This window comes from Acanthopagrus latus, chromosome 23 (assembly GCF_904848185.1).
Source record: "Acanthopagrus latus isolate v.2019 chromosome 23, fAcaLat1.1, whole genome shotgun sequence".
NCBI lineage: Eukaryota > Metazoa > Chordata > Actinopteri > Spariformes > Sparidae > Acanthopagrus > Acanthopagrus latus.
This window is the reverse complement of record NC_051061.1, coordinates 1574031-1597750: the sequence shown is the minus strand read 5'-3', so window position 1 is coordinate 1597750 and position 23720 is coordinate 1574031. Positions and strand designations below refer to the sequence as shown.

The following is a 23720-nucleotide window of genomic DNA, read 5'->3' as shown; positions in this document are numbered from 1 at the left end:
CCACACACACACACACACACATACACACACACACACGAACACACCCAACCCCCCAGTGCTAGATGAACAGTAAAGTCGACCGCATCATTTTTCAACAAGACAAATAATAAATAAAGACTCCAATTCAACCCGGAGTTGGCCTTTAAAACTGATCGAAAAAAATAAAACATGAAGCTTGGCTTGACTTTTCTTCACTTGGAAGGAGAGTAAACCCACAACACGGGACCTGAGCCACACAATAAACACAAAGTAACAGCCAATGAAGTCCTAAAATTAATTAACAGACGCACGTCTGTGCTGAGAGGAAAAATTAATCCGTAGAAGAGACACGTTCTTTAATCTCACAGTTCCACGTTTACGAATTCAAATATAAAGCAGAAATCCATAATGAATAAACTCCAATAATAGCAGCTGAAGGCCTCTCCTCTCCGTCTTAGATCCATCGCTGCCGTCGTGTATAAATCCACTATATACTCCCCTAGAAGCGAATTTGTGATTGTTTTAATGATTTTTACACAAATCCGGATCTACAGGGTAGATATAGAAGACAGTGGCTCTCTGGAGGCGCGTCAATACAATACTATTGCTTTCATAAACTCCCTGTCGCAGCCACAGTGGAATATTTCCATCCATCTGTACAGTCTCTGACCCCTGACCTCGTCTCTGCTGGTAAGGATCTGGGGAATGAAGTTATAATGTTATAACACTTCCTGTGAGTCAAGGGCGACGATTAAGGAGCTAACTCGAAAATAACACAAGAAGGTGAAATAAAAGAACCGATGAAAATAGAGAGACGAGGGACAAGCGCTGCATCACAGACACTTTTAAATTATATTTCCATTTGCAGCTTTAAATAAGTATCAAATAACTCTTGACCATAAAAATAAAGGCCTTTTCTCTTTATTTTAACGGAATGTGTTGTTAATGATTGCTTATCGGTACACCATTTTTAAGCATTTTCGATGACAAATGAGAGGAAAAAATCATAGATGCCCCGGGAATTGTAAAATATTATTTCTAATTAGATCATTATTATTTTTTGTATTTATCTCGTATAAATCAACACTACTATTTTACTGTAAAAACAGTTCAGGCCTCTCGGACCGCAAATGTTTTTTTTTGCATCTTTTTATGAAGGCTTATTTATAACGACAGATTCTATTCATTCAAAATCACAATATTCCTAAAGTTTTCCATCCACGTAATGCCCATACGTAATTGAACTAAAAGTACAGCTGTAATTATCTTAAAGAAATAGAAATGGAGAAATCTTGGCAGCTCCGACCGTGGACCGTTCTAACAGAATGAACACAATTTAATGAAAGAAAAGACAAATCGCTTGGCACACGGGAACCACGGTTCTATCAGAAATGTTCCCCGTGATCTGACTGAGGAATGGATGGACCGATGAATAAATGAATAAATGTCCCTTCACTTTGGTAAATGAATTGCAGTCAGTCTCCAAAACTCTGCTTTAACTGAATTAAAAAGTCGTCTAACCCTCACACACAGCGACCTGCCATCACTATCTATCTATCTATCTATCTATCTATCTATCTATCTATCTATCTATCTATCTATCTATCTATCTATCTAGATAGATATATAATTAAAACCAAAAAAGTTAACACTCATCAATTTAAGCCGCTTTGAATACAATGCATTTTGTTCTAACCTAGTCTACATTTAACACGTAATATTAATTTATATAGTTTCGTTATTATAATCTGAATAAGATAATTGTGCGAAAAGCAAGTGAGAATGAAATAATTTCTGTTATATTTTACATGTCATTTCTTTCTGCCCCTGTGCCCGTGCGCTGTTCCCACATTGATTTTGTGACACGGACACTCCTTCCCTGCTGCAGGCAATATTGCTGTTCTGTTTCCACCAAAAGTTGCTCATACATCACCAGACAGGACAACAAAAGCAGAGAGTAGGCTCTTCAGAATGATGGGAGAGGCACCTTCAACCCGCACGTAATCTATGGATAATAATAATCTATTTCCTTCTCTCTTTTTTTTTTTTTTTTTCATTTCCTACTCCATTATTTTTATTTTTTCTCGACGTTATAACATAATTCACCGTGGTCTCTGTTGTATTCTCATATGCGCAGGTATGGGCGTATCTCTGTCACCTTGACCTCCCGCTCTGCTGCGGGTCGTCTCAGGTATCGATCAAGGTGTGTTGAGTCTGACTGCGGCATTTCCCTTCCCTCTGTCAAGTTTGTCAGCAGCAGCCATTCAGTTCAACGGGGGCCTATTGTTTCCGGCTACAGGTAGAGGTCAATGTGCTAACCAAAGACCAACACAAACGCAGAGACTTTTTAGAGGATAAGGAAGGGAAAACACAAACTAGACTTACATATTACATAGTGTGATGTCTTATCAACAAAATGTCATTACACTAAACAAATGCATTCCATATTCCTAGACTCAGCCTCGTTTGCTGAAAATGTGCTTTGGAAATACGCAAAACAAACGGAGTCCTTCATCTTGGCATTTAGTTTATTTAAATATTATAAATCCTAACCTGTCACAAAAGCTAAGGGCCACTTCAGTAGCTGTGACAGCCCAGCTGAAAAAAAACCACACACATCATCACGGTGTGTAAACTGAAGTCAGCTGCTCGAAAGATAAAAAATAAAAACTCTGCTCTAACATTTAGAGGCGATATCTGGATATGATAGAGGGTCTGGCAGATAGCGAAGGGGGATAAAATACAGTGAGTGGAAAAGGTCAGCGGATCTGGATTTAAACATGTGACTTTTATTGCGGGTCAATTCCATTTAAAGCGCAAACATCAACAAGCTCAAACAGTAACCTCCTGGAGGTTGACATGTTTCTGAAGGGAGGAGGTGAAATAAAAAGCAATAAAATATGCAGGGAGCGGAAGACAGCCGGGGTGAATAAATAACTTTAAAGTCCTCCACACAATTTACGACCTTTCTAACAAGTTTGTCTCATCAGCGTCTCACAAACTCACTTGTTGTCGGCAGAGCTGCTGCCAAAACGTCCGACTGGTCAGTCTCTGCTTTTAACTCTGCTACAAACTGGGATTACATTTCGATCTAAAATGGATTCCTTTTCACGAGTATTAAGGTAAGATTTGAAGGCTCCTGCAGGCCACTCACGCAGTAAATATCGTACGCTACCCGATTAAACGTCCTAAAGCAGCTTCAACTAAAAAAAAGAGCGCGTTAAGTTTTAAGTGTATCCGTTTTTAACTGTAGCCTGAAAGATTACAAATCAACAGAGGGCCGATGGCAGGCCTGAACTCGCAGGCAGCCACATTAAGAGAGTTAAAGTGAACATATTGAAGGGTTAAACGGCCCCATTCTCTGCAGCGACCGGACTTGTCATTGCTCTGAAATATTACCAAGCTGAAAAAGCTGTGGGGACAACGAAGAAAAAGAGAAATGTGTTTTTGCTCCTTTGTGCTGTTTGAAAAATAATTCGAGGCCCATTCCCTGGTTATTGTCATGCAAAGTATCGGAGAGAGAAAAAATGAAGTGCTCTAGAGGCCTGTCCCTCCATGTGGCGAGTAGTCTGCTAAACGTGTTGGAAGTTGGGTGCTTGGCTCTGACTAAGACTAAATTAATTTCACAGTGCAGCAGGCAGACCAGCAGCCCGCAGCGCCGAAGGTAAAACTGGGAGAAATAAACAGCAGGGAGAAAATAAAGACGAGTCCAAAATAACAGGGAAAAACGGCTTCAAGTTATCTGTGCGCAGTGAGATCCAACACTCTGCGCTGCCGTTCACATCCGCGAAACATCCTCCCTGCGTTTTTGCGACTCACTCATCAAACACAGACTGTTTTCCTGCTAAACGTATGTTGTGAATGAACATCCCGGCTTTCATTTGACTAAGAATATAAAATCCCAAATTACAAAGATATCAGTTAAAAAACTGTGCATGATCATTGCCGACACATAATAGAAAACCAGCTTCTTAAAATTTGCAAGTGGCTTATCGGGCCTATTCTGGCTGCTGAGCACAGGCTGGGTGTGCACACCATTAGCAGCGTTGTGATGGTGGAGCACAGACAATGAATAGAAACAAACGCTCCCTGTAGAATCGGAGCACTTGATTCCACAGGCATCTTCTAATCAAAGAAAAAGCACATCAGCAATCAGCACAGGAAAATAAACAGCCGAAACCACCGCAGTTATATACAGGCTCATACACGCTGTGATTGGAGATCGACAGCAGAAAACCACACATCTGGATGCAAACTGATACACTCTCAGCGAAGCTGTGCAAGAGTAACAACCATCGCAGCAATTCTCACTTCATTCACACACAGTATTTTTTTTTTTCAGAAGAACAACAATATTAAAAAAAAAAAGAAAAACGAAAAAAACGACGCCATATGTGAGACATCAGCGGAAAACTTTCGCAGCCAAACCAGAGTCAACGTGTGCATTTTTAGACAAAGCAATCTTCGGGAATGGTGCTAGCTGCTTTACTGAACACAATAAGACAGAGAATACTGTAGAAGTATTGAACTGAATGTAAGTCTATTTGGGGAGAAAGTTGTCCAGAGTGACCTATAACCTTCCATGGCTACGACCTCGCCTTCACCCTCCGCCATTTAGGCCTATTAGTGTGTGTGTGTGTGTGTGTGTGTGTGTGTGTGTGTGTGTGTGTGTGTGTGTGTGTGTGTGAGTGTGTTTCCTTGATCATTAACATATTGGTTAGCTGACACGGGAATTTTCCAACTCTTGTTTAAGTATGAAATACTGTTCGCACACGGGCGTAAAAGAGACAAAACAAACGTACTGTGATCTGAAATTGCGTCCCTCTGCGGAAAATCGCACCACTAGAAAAACAACTGAAGAACTCTGAATTCATATATCTCTCTAATATTTGAACATATAACCATAAGCCGTATCTGGCTGACTAGAAGAGGGAAACAGCTAAACCTAAGTCATCGTCACTCTGACGTCACGCAGCCCCGAGTGGGTTAATCGGGCTTGCTAATGAAGCAGTTTGATAGAGACGGTACAGTGAGGGAAATTGAGCTTGCAAAAGGGAAACACACCGTTCCAATACACGCAGCGTGACGTGCGCAGCCTTTAATCGATCATCAATATGAATTGATAAAGTCTCCCAAACTAAAGTGTTTTGGGAAAGCGAAGAAGAGGAGGATTGTGAGGAAGGGGTTCTGCGGCAGCTCCTGCAACACGTGAGCATCCCCTTCCTCCCAGCACGGGCAAAGCACCTGCCACATACACACGAGGTGCGAGCAAGAAAGCGGGGACGGACACACACACACACACACACACACACACACACACACACACACACACACACACACACACACACACACACACACACACACACACAATAATATGCAAATGAGGCAGCTTCGTCTTCTACAAGGCGATTTCTGTTTTTTGTGTACTCACTCCTCTGCAGCTCGCGGATCCGCCTCTTCTTTCTGCCGTCGTAGTCAGATCGATTTCAACCATTCTTCCTCCTCTTATCATTATGATATGCTTCTCCTCATCCTGTTCTTCTTCTTTTTTTACATCTCCAACACAACGGCAGCTGCGTTCCCCTCTTTTTCCTTTTTTTCTCCATAAAGACAAGCCTTCCTACTTCAACGTATACACCTCAGTCCCCCTCTCTCTTCCTCCGACGCCACAGGTTTTTGACCTCTTCGGGATTCTTCGTGGTATCTACAAAAAAAAAAAAAAGTCAAGCTGTCAGTTCCGCGGACACCCCCGCTCACATGCACGCACGCAGGCACACGCGCAGAGACGCACACACTCCGGTCTCCGCTGAAGTGTAAACATGAATGTATCCGAACCGAATCGCTCAGAATCCGTGGTTAAGTAAACGCAATGACATGGGTTACTTGGAGCCAATTTTTAAAGGTGATAATCCAGCGAAAACAAATCAACACGTCACCGTAACGATGCGACACCAGCACCGCGCGCTCCGTGCGTAAAACCCCGAATCGGCTTCACATGGCACAGGAAAACCCCTTCACCGGTGGCCGTTCCCAGTGTTTCCCGGTGTTAGAGCGAGCGGTTTGGGGCTGAGGGAGACCGAGCAGGGCTGCTGTGGAGACTGTGGGCTCTTTAAGGCATTAAGTGTTGTGTGTGTGTGCATGGACTCAAGTTTTCAAATTAATCTACCAGTTTGGCACACTCTTTGTTTAACGGGCGAGGCGTGTCACCCCGCGTCCCCGGTACACATTTTAATATTGGTGAGACGCGCTGACCTCCCGTTCACCCCGAGCACAGCCAAGCCTCTCTCTCTCTCTTCCTCCCTCACCCCCTCCCCTTTCCACACCCTTTCTTTCTGCCATTTCCACCTCGCTCTCTCTCTCTCTCTCTCTCTCTCTCTCTCTCTCTCTCTCTCTCTCTCATTCCCTCTTTTTGTCATTTTGTTCTTCAGCCTTTCTCTCTCTCTCTCTGTCTCTCTCTTTCCCTCCTTTTCCGTCATACTAAATTGAGTTGAAGTCATTACTTTGAAGAAAAATGGTCAGTAGATGTGAAGGAGGGAGGGGGGTCCTTTTCTTTCTCTCTCACACAGATTTTTCTTTCTTCCAGGATCATTTCTCCTTTTCCTTTTGTTGTATAAATATAAATGACACCGCCGCGGACGCTGACATGTGAACCCGCAGCAGAACCGCACCATCCCTTCAGAGTCTCATACATGAACAGTTGGTCGAAACAAGCGTGTTGTATTGCAGCGAGTCGGCACAAACAAACGATCTGAGTTTGCTTAAGAGGCTTGGAGCCTCGCGGAGATCAGGCGAAGAGGTATCAGGTGGATTCATATTGATGTTATTCGACTCTCCGGATGGATTTTTATCCAGTTAACTGCAGCCATATGTCCACACTTCTCCCTATCATTTCACCACTATTACTTCCATTGAATTTCACGTTTTATCACCAACACGTCAGCTACAGAAACAGGTGATTCCTTTTTGCATCGTGATTTTTGTGAGAACCCTACATGTTGCATCTGTATAAGACGATATAGAGAGCCGCACCGATGTGCGACGTTTTGGACCAAGCATGCTCAAACTGCGCAGATTATTCAAATCCACGGCCGACAGACAGACAGGCGCGCGCGCTCCAACCTAAATTGAATTAATTTAGTGAACTCGGGATGAACCTTTGCAGAAAGACGGAATCTGTAACGTCGTTATTCAGCCATTACCGTATTCCTTTTTGGGGATATTGGTAGGAATACGGGCCAGGCGGAGCCGTGCCAATCCAGGCCAGCGTGTGCACGTCAATAAGTGGGTTATTTATCCGCTGGGTTATCATTTCGCCCCTCTGCTGCGACTCATTTTCTCTCCTCTGCCCCCTCCCAATTTTAAGCGTAAAGCACCGCTCCAACAATATGTGTCCAAACGCTGCTGTTCAAGAGGAGAGCAAACGATTTGGAGTTCAGAATGTTTGAGGTGAAACAACGCCACAACACACAGGCTGAGGAGCTTGGAGATTAATACAACACGGAGAGCTTTAAACTACTCTCTCTGCAGACCACTTATTCTATGAACATGTTTAATTCATTCATTAATTTCTAAAACATTTAACAGCAATTACGACAAAACAAGTCGTATGGTTTAGATTGTGGTGGTGTTTAAAACACACACACACACACACACATTATAGGTCATTGGGTCATTATTTATTAGCATTATCGTTATATCTAAAAAAAAAAGCCTACGATGTCTTTAAAAATTAATAGCAATATCTTATTAATATCTACTGCTGTTAAAATTTAGAGGGCAAAGACAGAAAGAAAGAAAGAAAGAAAGAAAGAAAGAAAGAAAGAAAGAAAGAAAGAAAGAAAGAAAGAAAGAAAGAAAGAAAGAAAGAACTCAGAGGAATGGACAGCAGAAGGAAAATGGTTCGAGGCTCATTCCTCTCAGCTAGAAAAGTAAACGCGGCCAGACATTCGTCTTCCAGTGGAAAAATCAGATAAGGAGAGTAATATTTTATGGATGGTGAGCCAGATAAGGGTTTATTTTTTGACAGGGTTTGTTGATAAGGCTGAGGAGAGGAAGAGCTCTGCTTTGCTGAACTCCCTCTCCAACATGGTCTGGGGGATTTATAAATAGCTGCTAGCTCCAAGCATGAAACCACCACTTTACACCCACTAATCTATGGTCACACACACACACACACACACACACACACACACACACACACACACACACACACACACACACACACGGGGCAGGTTAGCCACCTAGTATGAACGTTTGCCTCCGATACAAACATGAGATGCATTGTTATGATTATGTTCGAAAGGATTAGTTTTTAGTTTTTTGATCAACACTTATTCTCACGACTGACCTTAAAAGACAACACAATTTATACCGTTTAACTGTATTTACATGTGGCGGACCCTGCCACATTTCTAGCTTCAAACAGTGTTCAGAGTTCTTATTTTCCTCTGAGAACAGCTTGTTTATGTACTTAAAATGGGGGCAGACATTTTCATTTTAAGTAGTTTTTGCCCATACATAAAAAAATAAATAAATTAAAAAAATACAACAACAATAATCTCTGAAAAGAAAGTGACTCTATATGAAATACAAATGTTGGCCGGTGTTAACAAAGTGTGCAACACCTGCACCCCCCCACAGACATCCACCCACTCACTCACCCACCCACCACCATGTCACCGAATACCTTCCGCCCTGCCTCCACCACCTTCACCCCCTCCATTTTTCCTGTCTTTCTTCTCCCTTAATCTTTCTCTCTGTCTGCCTCTCTACATTGCGGCGGCAGGAGGAGCTTTGCTTTTGTTACCGAGGAAGGGAAGGGAAGGTCAGGCCTTCACCTCGCCTTTGCCTCTGCTATCATTTCTCTCATCTGTACCCCCTCCCGGCCTCTGCTCCTCTTACTCCCTCCTTTTTGTCTTTGACATACAGCTAGACTGGAGTCCAATGAGTGAGGAGAGGCGAGGGCGGAACTCACGCACGACGGTGAACTTATGACCCTTCAACTCCGTGAACCTTGTGCTACAGGCTGGCTGTTAGCTTGGACATCCAGCCAGGCTGTTCTCTTGATAATAACCCCTGGGTTCTCGCTCCTCCTGCATCGCCTCGGGCAGGAAGCGAGAGGGAAAAAAGGGAAGAGAGGAGTAGAGACAGTGTGCTAGGTTCGAACTCACGTGCTGTCCAGTTAATGTGACCGCCCTGTTGTTGTTTAGCTGGTTGGTTTAGGGAGTTAGCTTGACCTTTCTTCGGCTAACAACCGCGAAGAGGAAAAAGGCAGAAAATGAATCGACAGCGCCTCCTGAAAATGCCTTTTTTTATCTTCCTGCCCGTGCCTTACACTGAGGAGGATACTTGTGTGTCTCCGTACACTCACCATTCATCAAGTGCAGAAGACGGGGACAGCTCTGACAGGTGTATATTTTAACAGAGACGGGAGGTTGTCACAGGTTATCGTCGGTTAGGATTCAAAAGGACGGGGGGCGCGTGCTGGGCTGGAGGCAGGAGCGGAGTGGGGCTCGTGGGGGCTCTCGCTGTCCGACTGGTCTGAAGCGGGCTCTGGTGGCGGCGCGAGAGAAATACACCCTGTGAAGCACACTGACGCCATGGCCCAGCGTTCAAGTAGAATCACAATATGGCTAAAAGTCATTCGCTGATGTTTGGAGGGGCCTCACAAAGCCCGGGGAGCTGCGCCTCTCAAGACAGATACATATTTTTAAAGACTTCTAAGGCTGCTTCTATAGATACTAAGCTACCTTCCACCCTACTGTGACGCAACTACCACTGCAATTACAGAAGTAGATAATGAAACCTACCCATGATTATCATGATAATAATAGTATTATTATTATCATCACGTACATTTTCTGACACAAACGCAATAGTAATAAGCTTACACATGAATACCTTTCACGCCGTAGTGGATGATTTGATAAGTACGGATATATACAAAACATATCTGGGGATTGCGTGTTTATGTTTTTGTGTGAGAAATGTGTCGTTGCATGATTGAAGTTGTAGTTTCTTCCTTTATGTGAAACTTTTCATGCTGCTGTCTTGACCAGAGCCCCTTTTGTAAAAGAGATTCTGAATCTCAGTTGGAATATTTAGATTAAAATAAGAAAATAAGATTAAAATAACACACACACGCACGCGCGCACACGCAAACATATAAATATATAAAGATAGAATATATATGTAGATGTATATATATATACATTATATACACTCTATCTGTTGTGAGTGAGGGTGTATTATCCAACCGTTCAGTAAACACGGCATTACCTGAAATACTGTATAAACACCGTAGGCCTACACACCCATGACCTGGATAACTTTAAATATTTGCAAGGTTATCGGCTTGTCATGACCCATCGCCAAGGCAAACAAAGCCTATTCTGGTCTGATCCAGGCTTTATTCCCGCTCTCACAAAGCGGCACTGATAAGACTTTTTATTCACTGCAATTACTTTGAAAATGAAATCATAACCCACTCAAAGCTTGACTGTTTTTTTGGGGGGGGGGCGGGGGGGTCAAATTCATACAGGCGTACGCATCTCCCTTCCTTTTTTGGTGCTTGGCTTGGTTCGACTTATTTACCCAGCCAGCCTTGATTGAGACAGTGGAAGTTGTGAGTTTGTCTGAGGAAAACATCCCTCCCTTCATGACCCGGAAATGGAGAACACAGACGGATCAATAAAAGCACCCAGATGTTAAATCCTTTCTTCCATGCTGTTGAAGCAAACACACACACACACACACACACACACACACACACACACACGCAGGGGAAGTGCGGTGCTGAGCCTGCTTTCCTCTCCTGCGCATGCTCACGCCTGTCTGCTGACCTCTAGGTGACTCGTACTCATGCATTATTCATGAGGCGTGGCCGCGCGGTTCACCCCTATCAGTATGCAGAAGCCATTAAGGGCTTCGCAAATGCCGATTTAAACGTAAAGCAATCACAGAGGAGAAGCGACGGATTCCAATTCCAAAGTACAGAACAGTAGCAGGCCCGTGAAAGATTTCGTGTGTGTGTGTGTGTGTGTGTGTGTGTGTGTGTGTGTGTGTGTGTGTGTGTGTGTGTGCAGGGGACAGAGAATGGGTTATTTGCGTTTTTAAATAGACTAGGCTTCACAATGTCCCCCCGTCCATAGCTCCACTTTTTACAAAACGGTCTCCGTGTGAACATAAGTAGTAGCAGCCAGCATCTGACGAAATTGCCTCAAACGATTCTGCTGTAGCGCTCTACACACCGGTGGTGTGTGTATAAACACACAGGGTATTCCCATGCCCGGGCCACTCACCTCTCTCTCCCTCAGCTCTCTCATGCCCTGCCAATAAACCCACCAAATACAACAAAACACACCCCACGTACTCCCACACAAAGCCTGCGACTCTCTCACACACAGACAAACACACCTTTGCAATGCAATGGGGGAAAAAAAAGGGCAGGTCGCATTGGTTACTCACCCCCACTCATCATCACCAACACACAGACTGTAAAGCCAGACTCAGCGCATCTGACAGCCTCGACAGGTTCAAAGGAGCAGCAAGCCCGTACACATAATGCACATAATACAACATAATGCAGAGGAGAAGCGGCTCCGCAGGCTGGAGCTGCCCTGTGTACATAAACGGGAAACAGATGACACACAGCAAAAACAAAGGAGCCCATACAAGAGCTGCTGCTGTGCCTTCCCCTGTCACAGCCTCCCTCACTTATCCCGACAAGAAAAGGAACTACATGTGTGTCACGCGTGACATGTCCCGTCCTTGTGTGTATGTGTGTGTGTGTGTTTGTTGGGAGGCCTCCGACGTGGTGGTGGTAGAAGCGGGGCAGAGGGGTTGCTGCTGCTGCTGGTGGGGGGTGTTCCTGTATCATCATTAAAAAGAGGAAGTTGATGAAAAATGAAATGGGGAGTTTTTTTTACCTTCCTGTTTACTGAACTGAAACTTCCTCAAGGACCCAGGCCGCTCCCGACACACACACACACACACACACACACACACACTCACTCAGTCACAACAGTGTGTATATGGGTGGGGGGTATGAACCGTTATCTCTCGTCGGAAACACAAAACGTATTTGTGTCATGCAAGAAGAGAGGCTGGCTGCACAACAGGGTACAAACACAAAAACAACTCTATTTTTGGTTTGCATCGGAATGGAGGAGGTTATAACTATAGCCACTATCAGCGAGACAAGGAAAGGAGCCGCATAATAATAATATTTTATGGATGTGAAATTTTAAAAGATACAAATCATTCCAAAAATAAGGAAAAGTTACCTTTGACTGAAGGCCACATAAGTGAGTTGAGGTTTAGGAAACGATTGCTTACCGATGTTATTGGTAAAATGTGTTTGGTTTTTTTTCCCCCCCGATAGACATGTAAGATAATAACATGTTAAAACCTCATTATTATTTCAAAAAACACCATGAAAAGAAAGCGTCCTTATGTCTTTTATTAGAAGGACAAATCTGAGCAAAAAAAAAAAAAAAAAGTCCAATTGTGCGTGGTATTTATAATAACCCTTTTATCCACAGTTCTGCAGAGAGAAAGGCCTTCTTTCTTTTCGTTTGGTCTGCTAGTCTCCGAATAATTTATGGCATCAGGAGCACGACTCCAAATAACATTCCCGTGAAGCTTGTGAAAAATCATTGCGATGGCGGAGGGCAGCGCCAGGAATCCCCAGACTGAAAACGCATCGGGGCAGGCTGGCTTCTCGTGTAAAGCGAACATAATAAATGAGAGTTTGAGAGCGGAGAGCGACTTCCGAAACGCAGAATCCTCCTCTCTTATTAGTGGAGTGCAGAGGACACCGGATTAACTGTGTGGTCGCGGCGGAGGAGAGATACACTCATGCGTGAAGTACTTTATAAATACTGTAAGAGCAGGTTTAGTTGAAGTGCAGGCTACCGTGAAATACTTTGTTGAAAAGGATCACGAAATACAGCAAACAAAATAGTTTTATTATTATTATTATTATTATTGTTATTATTATTATTATTACAGCAAATCGGTTTGATAACGTGGATAGAAAATGAATAAATAAACGACACTTACTTCGAAATATCCTCAAAAAACTAAATGAATAAATGAAAGAAAAAAAAAGTGACATCAAGAAAAGGAACAAAGTGACACGGTCACCTCCCTCAAACTGGACCAGCGCATAGACGAAAACAGGTTTTTTTCTTATTCGAGCTTCACCGGACGTTTCCGTCGAGTTTAGCGGTTGGAATCTTAAAAAGAAATGTTTTTTGTGAGATATCTTTTACTCCGGTAATGCTGAGAGTGTATTCAAATGCACGCGATGTCTGGCTGCAGTTAGTGATAGTATGACTGTGTTGGATGTCACTGCTTTTAATCATCCTTTCCACACTTTCCATGTCGGCCTCCTCAGGGCGCCATGTTCCTGTTGGCCCTCACACAAAAGGACAACTATTCATTTGATCGTCTTATTATGACGTCGCCGCTTTGATCGACAACGGAGATAGGCTGATAACCCTGCGGTCCACCGGGAGCGGTGACGCTGCATGGCCGAATGATAAAGAATAAAAAAAAATAAAAAAAAGAGAAAGAAAAAGAAAAAAGAAGAAGAAGAAGAAAAACGAAAGAAAAAAGGCAAAAGTCTCAAAGTCTGCCGGTATAAACCGAAATGTGTGCGTTCGCCGTGACACGAGACATTAAACAATTTACATGATGGATCTAAGTAATAAGAGCGGGCGCGCGCGAGGAGCGGACGGCGCCGCGTGACTGGTAGCCGGGCTGTTTGACAGCCACAGTCCCGCTTCAGACATCAGAGGGGAACCGTGCGGAGGACTGATCCAGATTTACAGGGTCAGAGGAAACAGTGAGACAGTGCCCTGTTAACACCTCCACCTTCTCTCCTTTCATCCACAACACGCTGATTCCAGGATGGCTTCGTATGAAGCCGCCGTTTTCCTCGGTGGTAATAACGGGCAGTTTTAAATAACTGCATAATATTTGGTTTAATGGATAAATTAAATGACAGATTATATGTGGCTCCATATTTTTTTTTTCAGAATTTTAAATGATATGTGTTGAAGCCTACAGATCATTTTACGTGACTTTCACGCTTGGCTGGTGTGTTTTGGAGTTACATGGTTTGAATGCTGCATCACAAGTCCATTAAGTAGTGTGAGTGTCGCCTGGCCTGATTAGTAGCCGATCACTTGAGAGAATTCCGTTAATATTTAATACTGTTGGTTATGCGTGTTTCATTCACCTCGTTTTCAGACGTGCACTGGGCTGTTGAATCTGACTTGAAGACTGTCGGACAGAGTTCCCGTGAAGAAGTCGGATGTCGCTTTTATTAAAGAGATTTAAGTTTAAGTGTCTGAGCCAATAAGACAGGTCACGTGGCTGAATTCCTGATTGATAACTTATGATTGACACAGATTTTGATTCAGACTTTTGGGTTATCGATTATTTAATTGATTCCAACCCAGTGTTCGCATGCCATCAGCGTTTTTTTTTTATTTTTTTTTATTTATTTTTATTTTTTTATCTGTTCTAAACAGGTTCACTTATATTTGATTCAGCTTAGATTTTTCTTGCCTTAGTGGATACAAAACTGTTCTGGTAGATCCTGATAACACGTAACACACATCACATAAGCACGTTAAACCAACAGATTGTTTGGATTTACTCTGTGAGTTCTGTAGTAGAGCTGGTTTAGGGTGTGTGTGTGTGTGTGTGTGTGTGTGTGTGTGTGTGTGTGTGTGTGTGTGTGTGTGTGTGTGTGTGTGTGTCGTTGCTAAGAATCAAAGAACAGGCCAAAGCTCTGGTGTGAAATAACCTGCAAGGACTCTGATGGCGAGCCTTGGGAATGTTTGTATCCACGACGCTTTTTCACTCACACCCATCCTGCCTGGAAAATGCAAGGGCGGGTGACGGACAAAGATTTTCTTGTGCCCAAGGACGCATATCACTACAAGCTGTGTGTGTGTGCGCGCGCGTGTGTGTGCTTGTCCTTGTCCATTTACATTTTGGTTCATGTTAGCGCACACTGGCATTTTCCAACTACACGCCGGGCGCAAAAGCGGAAAAAAACAAAAAACAAAGGCACAATCAAACGGCATGCTTCATCTCGGATGTACTTTTATAAACACCAAGAAACAACCAGCAGCAAGTTCTGCTTTGGGTCTGTTCATCAGCCTTTCACTGAGTGCATCATTCAAGCCCTCCAGCGAGTCTACGTACACATTTAAAAAGGAAGAAGAAGATGCTTAAACCCTAAAAATAGTCTTTTTACACAGTCTCTGCGTCATTCTCACCGATAGTTATTTCCCTTTTAACATGACTTTTTATTTTGCAAGTTTTGGTATGTTACAAACGTGCACGCACACACACCCCAGTTCAAAACCACAGTACTGATGTAACCCACACAGTGTTTGCTGCTAGACACCGCTCCACATTCGGGACCACATCAGTATACTCTCCGGAGTGCGTGTGCGCCGTCGTTACGCACTGCCCAAAGCTCACGCTGGTGGCCGGACACAAGCGCACACAACTGCGCACGTGCACGCAGGCAGCATCTGACCCCGGCTGTGACGCCATCGCCGTCGCACGGTGCGGACCAGCCATAACAACAAATCTCGAATATCGCGAATACACCGGAGCTTCGCGGCACTCAGCGAGCGCGTTAATACAGCGGTGAGTGAGTGACAAGGCAATTACACAGACCCCCCCTCACACACTGTCTCTCAACTCCCACCCCTCAGCTTCCACTCACAGACAAGCCTAAGAACGCTACTTACTGTGGGTCCTGGCTCTTTCACTCCACCGGGGTTTCCAAGCGCACAGACCACCGCATATTAGCCGGGCACCGCGTGTGAACCGAGGAGGAACAGCGGCCGGTAGTCGTGGCCTGCTCTCTCTCTCTCAACACACACACACGCACACACACATTCCCTCCCTCTACAGCTCTGTCTCTACTTTACTGACCCCTTTAGGATCCCCGCGAAGCCGTTAAACCGTCACTTGCTTTCTAGAATGTGAAATATATAGTACATTGTCAACTCCCCAAAACCATAAAACTAACTTTATGGACCCCACGTGACCAGAGGAGAGCCAGTGAGAGGTATCGGTCTGAGGCCAGGCCTGATCTTTACGATCCAACTTGGAGATAAAAACCCTCATCCGTTTGACATGTAAATGTCAAAGCTGCCTTCTTTTTTTTCCATAGTTTGGCTCAAAGCAGAGGGGGCTTCACTTAAAAAAAAAAATATCTCAACACACATACACATAGGAAGCAGGAGATAGCGGTTGTGTCCAGATGAGGCTCGGACCAGGAACTCATGCCCCCCTCCTCGCCCCCCAAATCAGCTCAGAAATAGAGACGTATATGAGCAGGGACACCACAGCAGCATCAGTCGGTGAGTTTAAAAGTTCACTTGGTTGTTTACACTTTGAGACCGGGAGAGGGTAACCTAATTTGGCCGGGAGTGGCCTCCGTTAGGACGGAAAGGGAGGCCGTTTAGAGAAAAGTGACCAATTTGTCCGCCGCGGGTAGTTTGTTGTCTTGTCAGACTTGGTCAGCAGAGATGAAAATTGGCCTTTGTGTGTCTGGTCTCTGTGTGTGCATGTGTGTGTTTTATGCAGGGTGTTTGGTTCATGGTGAGCGCGGGGCTGTGATGCTGCTGAGGTCCAGCAGCAGCCTTGGTGCTGGTGAGGCCTGGGAAACCGACGGCAGGCCTGTGGACGGGTGTTAGGGAGAGGGTCTGATCCGTCTTTACGCACGATGCAGTTGGGCCAGAAGTATAGGGGAAAGTGAATTTTGTACAAGTGTTTGACTCGAGATTGGTCACACACTTAGACCAGAACCACATGAGTCTTAATCCGAATCCAACCGCATTACCCGGGGTTATTTCTCAGCCGAAGAGTCTTTGTGAAATGACACACGGAGCTCAGAGCTTAGCAGCGGGCAGCTGATGTCGTCCCGAGACACATAATGACATATGAAATTATTCACAATAAATTCTTAACAGCAACTTGCGCAAATATTCGCGAATGATTGGTTTTCACCGGTTCCATCGGCAGCACAGGCTGAGGGCTTATAAAACTTTTGGCTCGTGTGAGCGTCATGATTTAAACCCCAGTTAAGCCATTTGTGCGGCAGTTTGGTTCCTCACCAACAGCAGCTGGTAGAGTCAGTCTGGTTCGGATGAGTATGGGGCACTTTATTGTTTTTTGTTTTTTTTTTTTGTTTGTTTTTTAGTCGTTTTTTTTTTTTTTTACTCCAAGTTACAAACAAATACAAAAAGCTCATTGGCAGAAAGCTTACAGGCCTCACAGGACGGTAGCCATGTCTTTTAACATGCGTACACACACGCACTCGCTCTCTTTCGCTCTCTCTCTCTCTCACACACACACGCACACTACATCTACGAATAGCCATCTGGTCACATTTAAAAATGTCAATATATATCTATATACATCCTTTCTGAAACATGGATTCAATAATTACAATAATAATAACAATAATATACAGTTACACGTATTGATTAATAGAGCTATACACAACATTATGTGGATGATACAGAGACGTGATTTTGGACGACCACAGACACACACACACACTCACGCACACACACAGACACGCACGCACGCACGCACGCACACACACACACACACACACACACACACACACACGCACACACACACACACACCCTCTCTGCCTCCTCAATAAAAATAGGAGCAGATTAGAATGGGGGTGGGGGGACTCAAACTAGAAGGCTATACACGCGTTATTGGCTGTAAATAACTTACAATAAGAGCTCACATGCTAACTTCTCGAGAGAGCACCGTGTCCATTACAAAACATCGCACTCGACACATTAAAACGATATTCAGACATGAAACAACAAGTAGGTAGCAAGGTTGTAAGGAAGGATGTAGGTAGAAACTTCGTTAGGTAGCAATATGCATCCTTTCCTTATCTCGACTCATCTCCTCCGAACAGCTATTTGAAAACGACGACAACATACAGGAACACTAACTTTTTTTTTTTTTTTCTTTACAAGAGCAAGTACCACAGTCATTTTTTTTTTTACGTTGCCCTAAAACACCACAGACTAACATGCCGAACAAATAAAAGTGCTGCGCTGCTGTACAGTACTCAACTGATGATAGGAAGTGTTTGTAAAATCTAGATTTGGAATCTGCTTCTTATATATCTGTCTTCATCACTGTTGTCTCCTTTTGCTCTATTTCTGCTGGCTTCTTCTTTATTTTTCTTCAAGTTTTCTTTCATTTCATCTCGTCCTGGGAAGCCTGCACATGGTAGTAACCTTTCCGAAGAGGACTGATGGATGATAGAGATATATATCTTTTTTTTAAATTTTATTTTCTAGGGTTGGAAGGCACTGCCGGCGGTGGCGAGGCTCATGCTTTTCAGTTTGTTGTCCTTCTTCCACTTCATCCTCCGGTTCTGGAACCAGATCTTGATCTGCCGCTCCGTGAGGCAGAGCGCGTGCGCGATCTCGATCCGCCGCCGCCGCGTGAGGTACCGGTTGAAGTGGAACTCCTTCTCGAGCTCCAGAGTCTGGTAGCGGGTGTACGCCGTCCGCGCCCGTTTCCCGTCTGGGCCCGTCATATCTGAGGGTTTGGAGCGAACAAAAGGCGGTTAGAGGGCTTGACGCACCAACATGTATAAACGGGTGATCATTTAGAAATGCGCACAAACTGCTGGCGGGAGAAGGAAAAAAAAAAAGTCCTTCAGTACTTTAGAATACATTATTATACAGTGTAGACACCAATTATTCTCCACAGATGGTGTTGGCTGCGGGTTTTCAGCTTTGAATTCGAGTTCATTGCAGCTACAGGTGTTAATATGATTGTGTCCCCCTTCTGTACCCTCACACACAGACACAGACACAGAGGGTTGATTTACCTCACTGGTGTATCAGGATAAAGGTGCGCAAAGGCGCAACAGCGCTGTGTAAAACCGTCCCGTGTTCTGACAGCACTCTTTCTTCACACGTTTTATTTCTGCTATTTCCACTCCACAGCCTGCACTAAAAGACTCGCTTTTATTTGTCACAGCCCTGTTTTCTTTTTTAACCAGCCCTCTTCACCATCACCCTCTTTATTTCCCCCTTTTCACCCCTTCAGGGTTTTATTGCCCCGTCCTCTCCCTCACCTCCCTAATAAAGTTCCCACACGTAATAAAGCTTCACTTTTCAAAGGAGCAACAGCCTCCAAAGCCTTCCTGGCCTCTCTTTTCTTTTTTCTTCCTCTTTTTTTTTTCTTTTCCCACCCGGCTCTGTCTGCGCTCCTCAGCCTGTTGGGCTTTTGCTGCCCGGCTTGCCTCTCCCCTGACAGATTTATGACGCTTTTGTGGAATTTGCTAAAATAAAAAAAGAGGGAGGAAATGGTGAGGGGGGCAACTATCCGGCGTCCTTTGCTTCAGCAGGAGGGAAATGCAAAACGAATCGCACCCTGATGCACCGAGAAAACACGCAAATACATAAGTTCAGCTGGTTAACCGGAGAGAGGCCAGCTGTCCTGTTCAGTAACTCTCTGATTTCTAAAAAAAAAAACAAGTAAAAACTACTGAGAGATTCGCGTCATTCGTGTTCTGCACGTGTGCAAAATAAAACAGCTCTTGCATCACAGAGGTTTAAACGCAACGCTTGCTGAGAACTGACAGTCGTACGAATATATAATATCGACGCAGTGGGAAAAAAAAAGGTTTGGTAGAGTGCGGACAGTTATGAAGAGCGGCGTCTAAATGTGTCTTTCAGCTATTCTCAAGTAGCCAATTTACTCAACTCAAATCATGGCAGCAATAAGTCTGCGATCTTCAGTGTATATTCACAGAGGCGCAGAGCAGCACAGCTCCCCGTGTAGCTTCTACAGGCACTAAACTGTCACCCTCCCCATGTGTCCAAACATATAGTCTTTAATGTATTGCGCCAGCATTATGAATATGATCGCCCTGGAACTTGTATGATACAGAGCTAATAAGCTGTAAACACAAGAGCAGCATGTACCATGGCTAATGTGCAGCTTTCTCATCCAGGGGAATATCTGTGGTGGCTGAGCCTCGCTGCCCGTCGTGCTGCCGGTGGCTGATCCCGCCGGGCCGCCCTCCTGCTTCTGCACAACTTGCTGGTGCCCGCTCCTGGGCGGCGGGTTGCTGCTGTGGCCGGCGTCCCGGTTGTGCTGCAAGTCCTCGGTCTCTGGCGACACGTCGTCCAGCTCCGTGAATCGCTGCGCCGTGCCGCCGCCGCCGCCGCCGCCGGAGGACGTGGAGGACAGGTTTGGAGAGCTGAGATTACCGCTTCCTGGTTGCTCCGAGCGGGGAGACGAGCTCCGGGCGCCCAGCTTGGTTTCTCCATTACCGGTTGACAGGAGGGAGTCTGCCGCAGAAGCGAGTGAGCAGCTGGGCGGCTGTCTGAAGCTCCTCTCCGGTGCGGCGGAGCCGAAGCCCAGGGAGTCCCCTACGACCGAGCCGCCCCCGAAGTGTCCTCCGGTGTTGGCGGCGCCGCCGCTCCCCCCTCCTCGGTTGGTGACGGTCAGGTCCATACCATTGTAGCTGTAGCCGTAAGAGCCCGTCGCATGGTGCATGGTGGCTGAGGAAGAGTCCCTGTACGTCCCGCCGTTCATTGCGCCGCTGCTGGCTCCATAATTTAGCAGTTGATAGTCGGGGCCATTTGGGTAGCGCCCCGAGAACGAGTTTACAAAGTAAGAGCTCATTTAGGTTGTTTTAGAGAGTTGCAGGCTTACAGTTGAGTACTAAGGGGCGCTTGATTTGTTAGATTTCTCTTGGTCGTTATAACGCGGGTACTTTCAACGATTTATGATGTATTAGTGAATTATGGCGTTGCACTGTACTTCGTTTTTAGCTATGTATGCGCCGTCCAAATATGGGGGTGGGGTGGTGTGTGTTAGTGTGTTAGATTGAGGGGTGTGTGTGTGTGTGTGTGTGTGTGTGTGTGATGGGGGAGGTGAGGGGTGAGGTGAGGGAGGAGAGAGAGAGAGAGAGAGAGAGAGAGAGGGAGGGGGGGGGCGGTCACGTGCTTTTGTTGACCAGTCGTAAATTCTCGCCGATGACTTTGGAGAGGTAATTCATGCTCTGAGGTTTCTAATGATGAAGGGATGGGCGGGGGAAACTCTCTCTCTCTCTCTCTGTATGTCTCTCTCTCTCTCTCTCTCTCTCTCTCTCTCTCTCTCTCTCTCTCTCTCTCACACACACACACACACACACATACACACACGCGCACCCACACATTATTCTGGTCTTGGAGGTGCCGCGGGTGAGCTCAGAGCGCCACCTACTGCAGACATAATTTATTGCACTGATTAAAAAGGACAGAAAGAGAAGGAGGGAGAAAGTCGACACTCCAAAAAAAGAGTCTCATGGAGCTGTTATAAAATATGCGCTCTCTCTCTCTCTCTCTCTCTCTCTCTCTCTCTCTGTATGAGAGTGTAGTGTATGTGTCTCTCCATCATCACTCAGGCCTGTTAAGTGACCTTCGCGTAGGCTTGAAATTAGGAGTCAGTGACTATCCACCGCAATAAATAACCCGTTAATAATGGAATATTCAGCGCGGTAGACGTTGTAGACTGTAGACAATAACAGTCCACCTATGTTGTCTGCCAGCTGAAAGATTCCATCTGCAACCAGGTCTACATAGATCAATAGAATCTAATAATAATAATAATAATAATAATAATAATAATAATAGTAGTAGTAGTAGTAGTAGTAGTAACAAATCTTGAAACTTAGAAAATAACATAAAAGATGTGTCACAGATACGACCCGCCATTAGGTGCGCCATTATTGCCGAAAAGGAGCATGACTGCGTCACTGTGCACTGCTGTAGCACGACAACAGTGATACAGTAATACAGTCAAATAAGTCAACCGTAAAAAAACTGTCCTTGAAGTATATTTTTTCAATATCATCAATATTTACCCCAGGTGTCCACCTTAAACACACAAAGGTCCCTAATCAGCCATATATACTATTTATTCATTTATTTATGTATAATATTTCAGAGTATTTACTGTCGCTGCCATACCAACTGCAGTGCGCATGCATCCTCTGGACCACAGAAAGGCCTGTTATACAAAATCACTGCAGATGCAAATGCTGACTGCAGTTAAAGGCAGTACACTGACAATTCATTGGTACAGTGACCAGAATCTGGCTGTCACTTTTTAGTTAGAATAACTTCACCATCCCCCATCACACTCTTTCTTTCTTTCGTTCTTTCGTTCTTTCTTTCGTTCTTTCGTTCTTTCTTTCTTTCTTTCTTTCTTTCTTTCTTTCTTTCTTTCTTTCTTTCTTTCCCCCTCTCCGTCCCTCTCCCTCCCTGCAGCCACCCCTCCAGTCCTTCCAGCTGCAGAGGAGGAATGTTAAACCTGATCTGTGACGTGCACACTGGATGGAAATCTGCTGATTTATGATTTGTTGATTCCCGGGTTGGGATGCATTTCAGCCCTGTGTGTGTGTGTGTGTGTGTGTGTCTGCCTGTGTGTGTGTCTGCGTGTATGTGTGTGCTTGAGTTTGTAGTAGGCCTCAGTGTGCACTCGGGTGCGCATGTTTCCTTGTAACTCCGACCCACACATGTGCATGTGCCAGAGCATGGGACAGATGAAGAGTTCCAGATTTGTGTGTGAGATGATACAAATGAATGCTCTCTGCGGGGGAGTGTGTGTGTATAAATGTGCTCCCGCATGTGTGTGCAGTTTCAGGCCACATTTCAGGCACTCAGCTGCTCTCACACTGAGCGCCGGCAAAGGAAACCAGCAGTTGGAATGGAAATCATCTTGAATATTCCAAAGTAACCAGGCAGAATAAAACAACTGCAACCAGCAGCAACAGGGGGTGAGCAGATTCATCATTTGACCACAGAGTTTTGATATCAACACTGAATCAGCCAACTTCAGGCCTGAAAGCAGGCTGATGGGTTCAAAAGCAGAGAAGCCAAAGTGTGCCAGGAATGGCCTGTAAGTTGCAGGGATGATGGGGAGGAGGCACTGACCCAGTTGGCACACACCTCTGAACATACTCCCCTCGTTATATTTAGATCTCCACCATCACACTGAAAATCTTTATGTGAACCGGCTCAGTGGTTCTTTTGGTCAGATAAAAAGCATCAGTTGTTGTTTGATTTTTACCAGTGAATACAAGATTGAAAAACAGCAGAGTATTTCACTCTGGAGCTAGATTCTGCTTTGTGTTTTACTCAGTGCTCATTTTCTACATGTCACGGGGATGTTTTGTTTGAGGACGGTCAGGATGCAGAGTTTGAATGAGTAGACCTTATGTAAATCTACTTCTGCTCACATGGTTAAGGATCCAATCATCCACGTAACAGCAGATATCCCCACTGGCACTTCACAAATGTAAGCAAAATTCACTGCAATCTATAGACTACGGAAATGCTCATTTCAAGTTGTGCACAGATGTTTAGATGCTGTTGATGCTCAAGTTGTGGATATTTTCATATTTAAACTGAACTTGAATTATTAAAGATGATGACTTGCTTGAGGTCTACTGGAACAGTTTCATCACTCTGACTGAATCCACTCAGAGCCAGAGTCTAAAAGCATCTCTTTAAATTTCCTATAAAAGTTGGAGGATGGAGTGTAAATCGAGGACATACAGGACAGAATAATGAAGATCCACAACATTTTTTGCCCTGTGTGCAGTGAGTGTGTGTTGGTTTGTAAAATGAGCCCTCTGGGTCACAGTTAAACCACCTCC

At 44.7% G+C, this 23720-nt stretch overlaps 2 protein-coding genes across 7 annotated transcripts in view; both read right to left on the bottom strand.

Annotated features, from left to right (window-relative positions):
* The window catches only part of hoxb3a (homeobox B3a), a 90563-nt gene that overhangs the window by 50443 nt on the left and 16400 nt on the right, over positions 1 to 23720 (bottom strand). For 2 of the 6 annotated variants that reach the window (XM_037090190.1, XM_037090195.1), the window contains exons 1-2: positions 9350 to 9623; positions 5411 to 5683 (exon numbers count right to left, since the gene is read on the bottom strand). The gene's annotated coding sequence lies outside the window, so the exon portion shown is untranslated. Of the gene's footprint in view, positions 1 to 5410; positions 5684 to 9149; positions 9226 to 9349; positions 9624 to 11445; positions 11464 to 15758; positions 15879 to 23720 lie in introns of those variants that run through there. The other 4 variants (XM_037090191.1, XM_037090193.1, XM_037090194.1 and 1 more) reach the window with 4 other exon arrangements.
* hoxb5a (homeobox B5a) lies at positions 17166 to 20862 on the bottom strand. The gene is made up of 2 exons (XM_037090200.1): positions 19996 to 20862; positions 17166 to 18598 (listed from the first exon to the last, which is right to left on the bottom strand). The coding sequence occupies exons 1-2, from the start codon at positions 20699 to 20701 to the stop codon at positions 18351 to 18353; spliced, it is 954 nt and encodes a 317-aa protein (XP_036946095.1). The 5' UTR covers positions 20702 to 20862; the 3' UTR covers positions 17166 to 18350.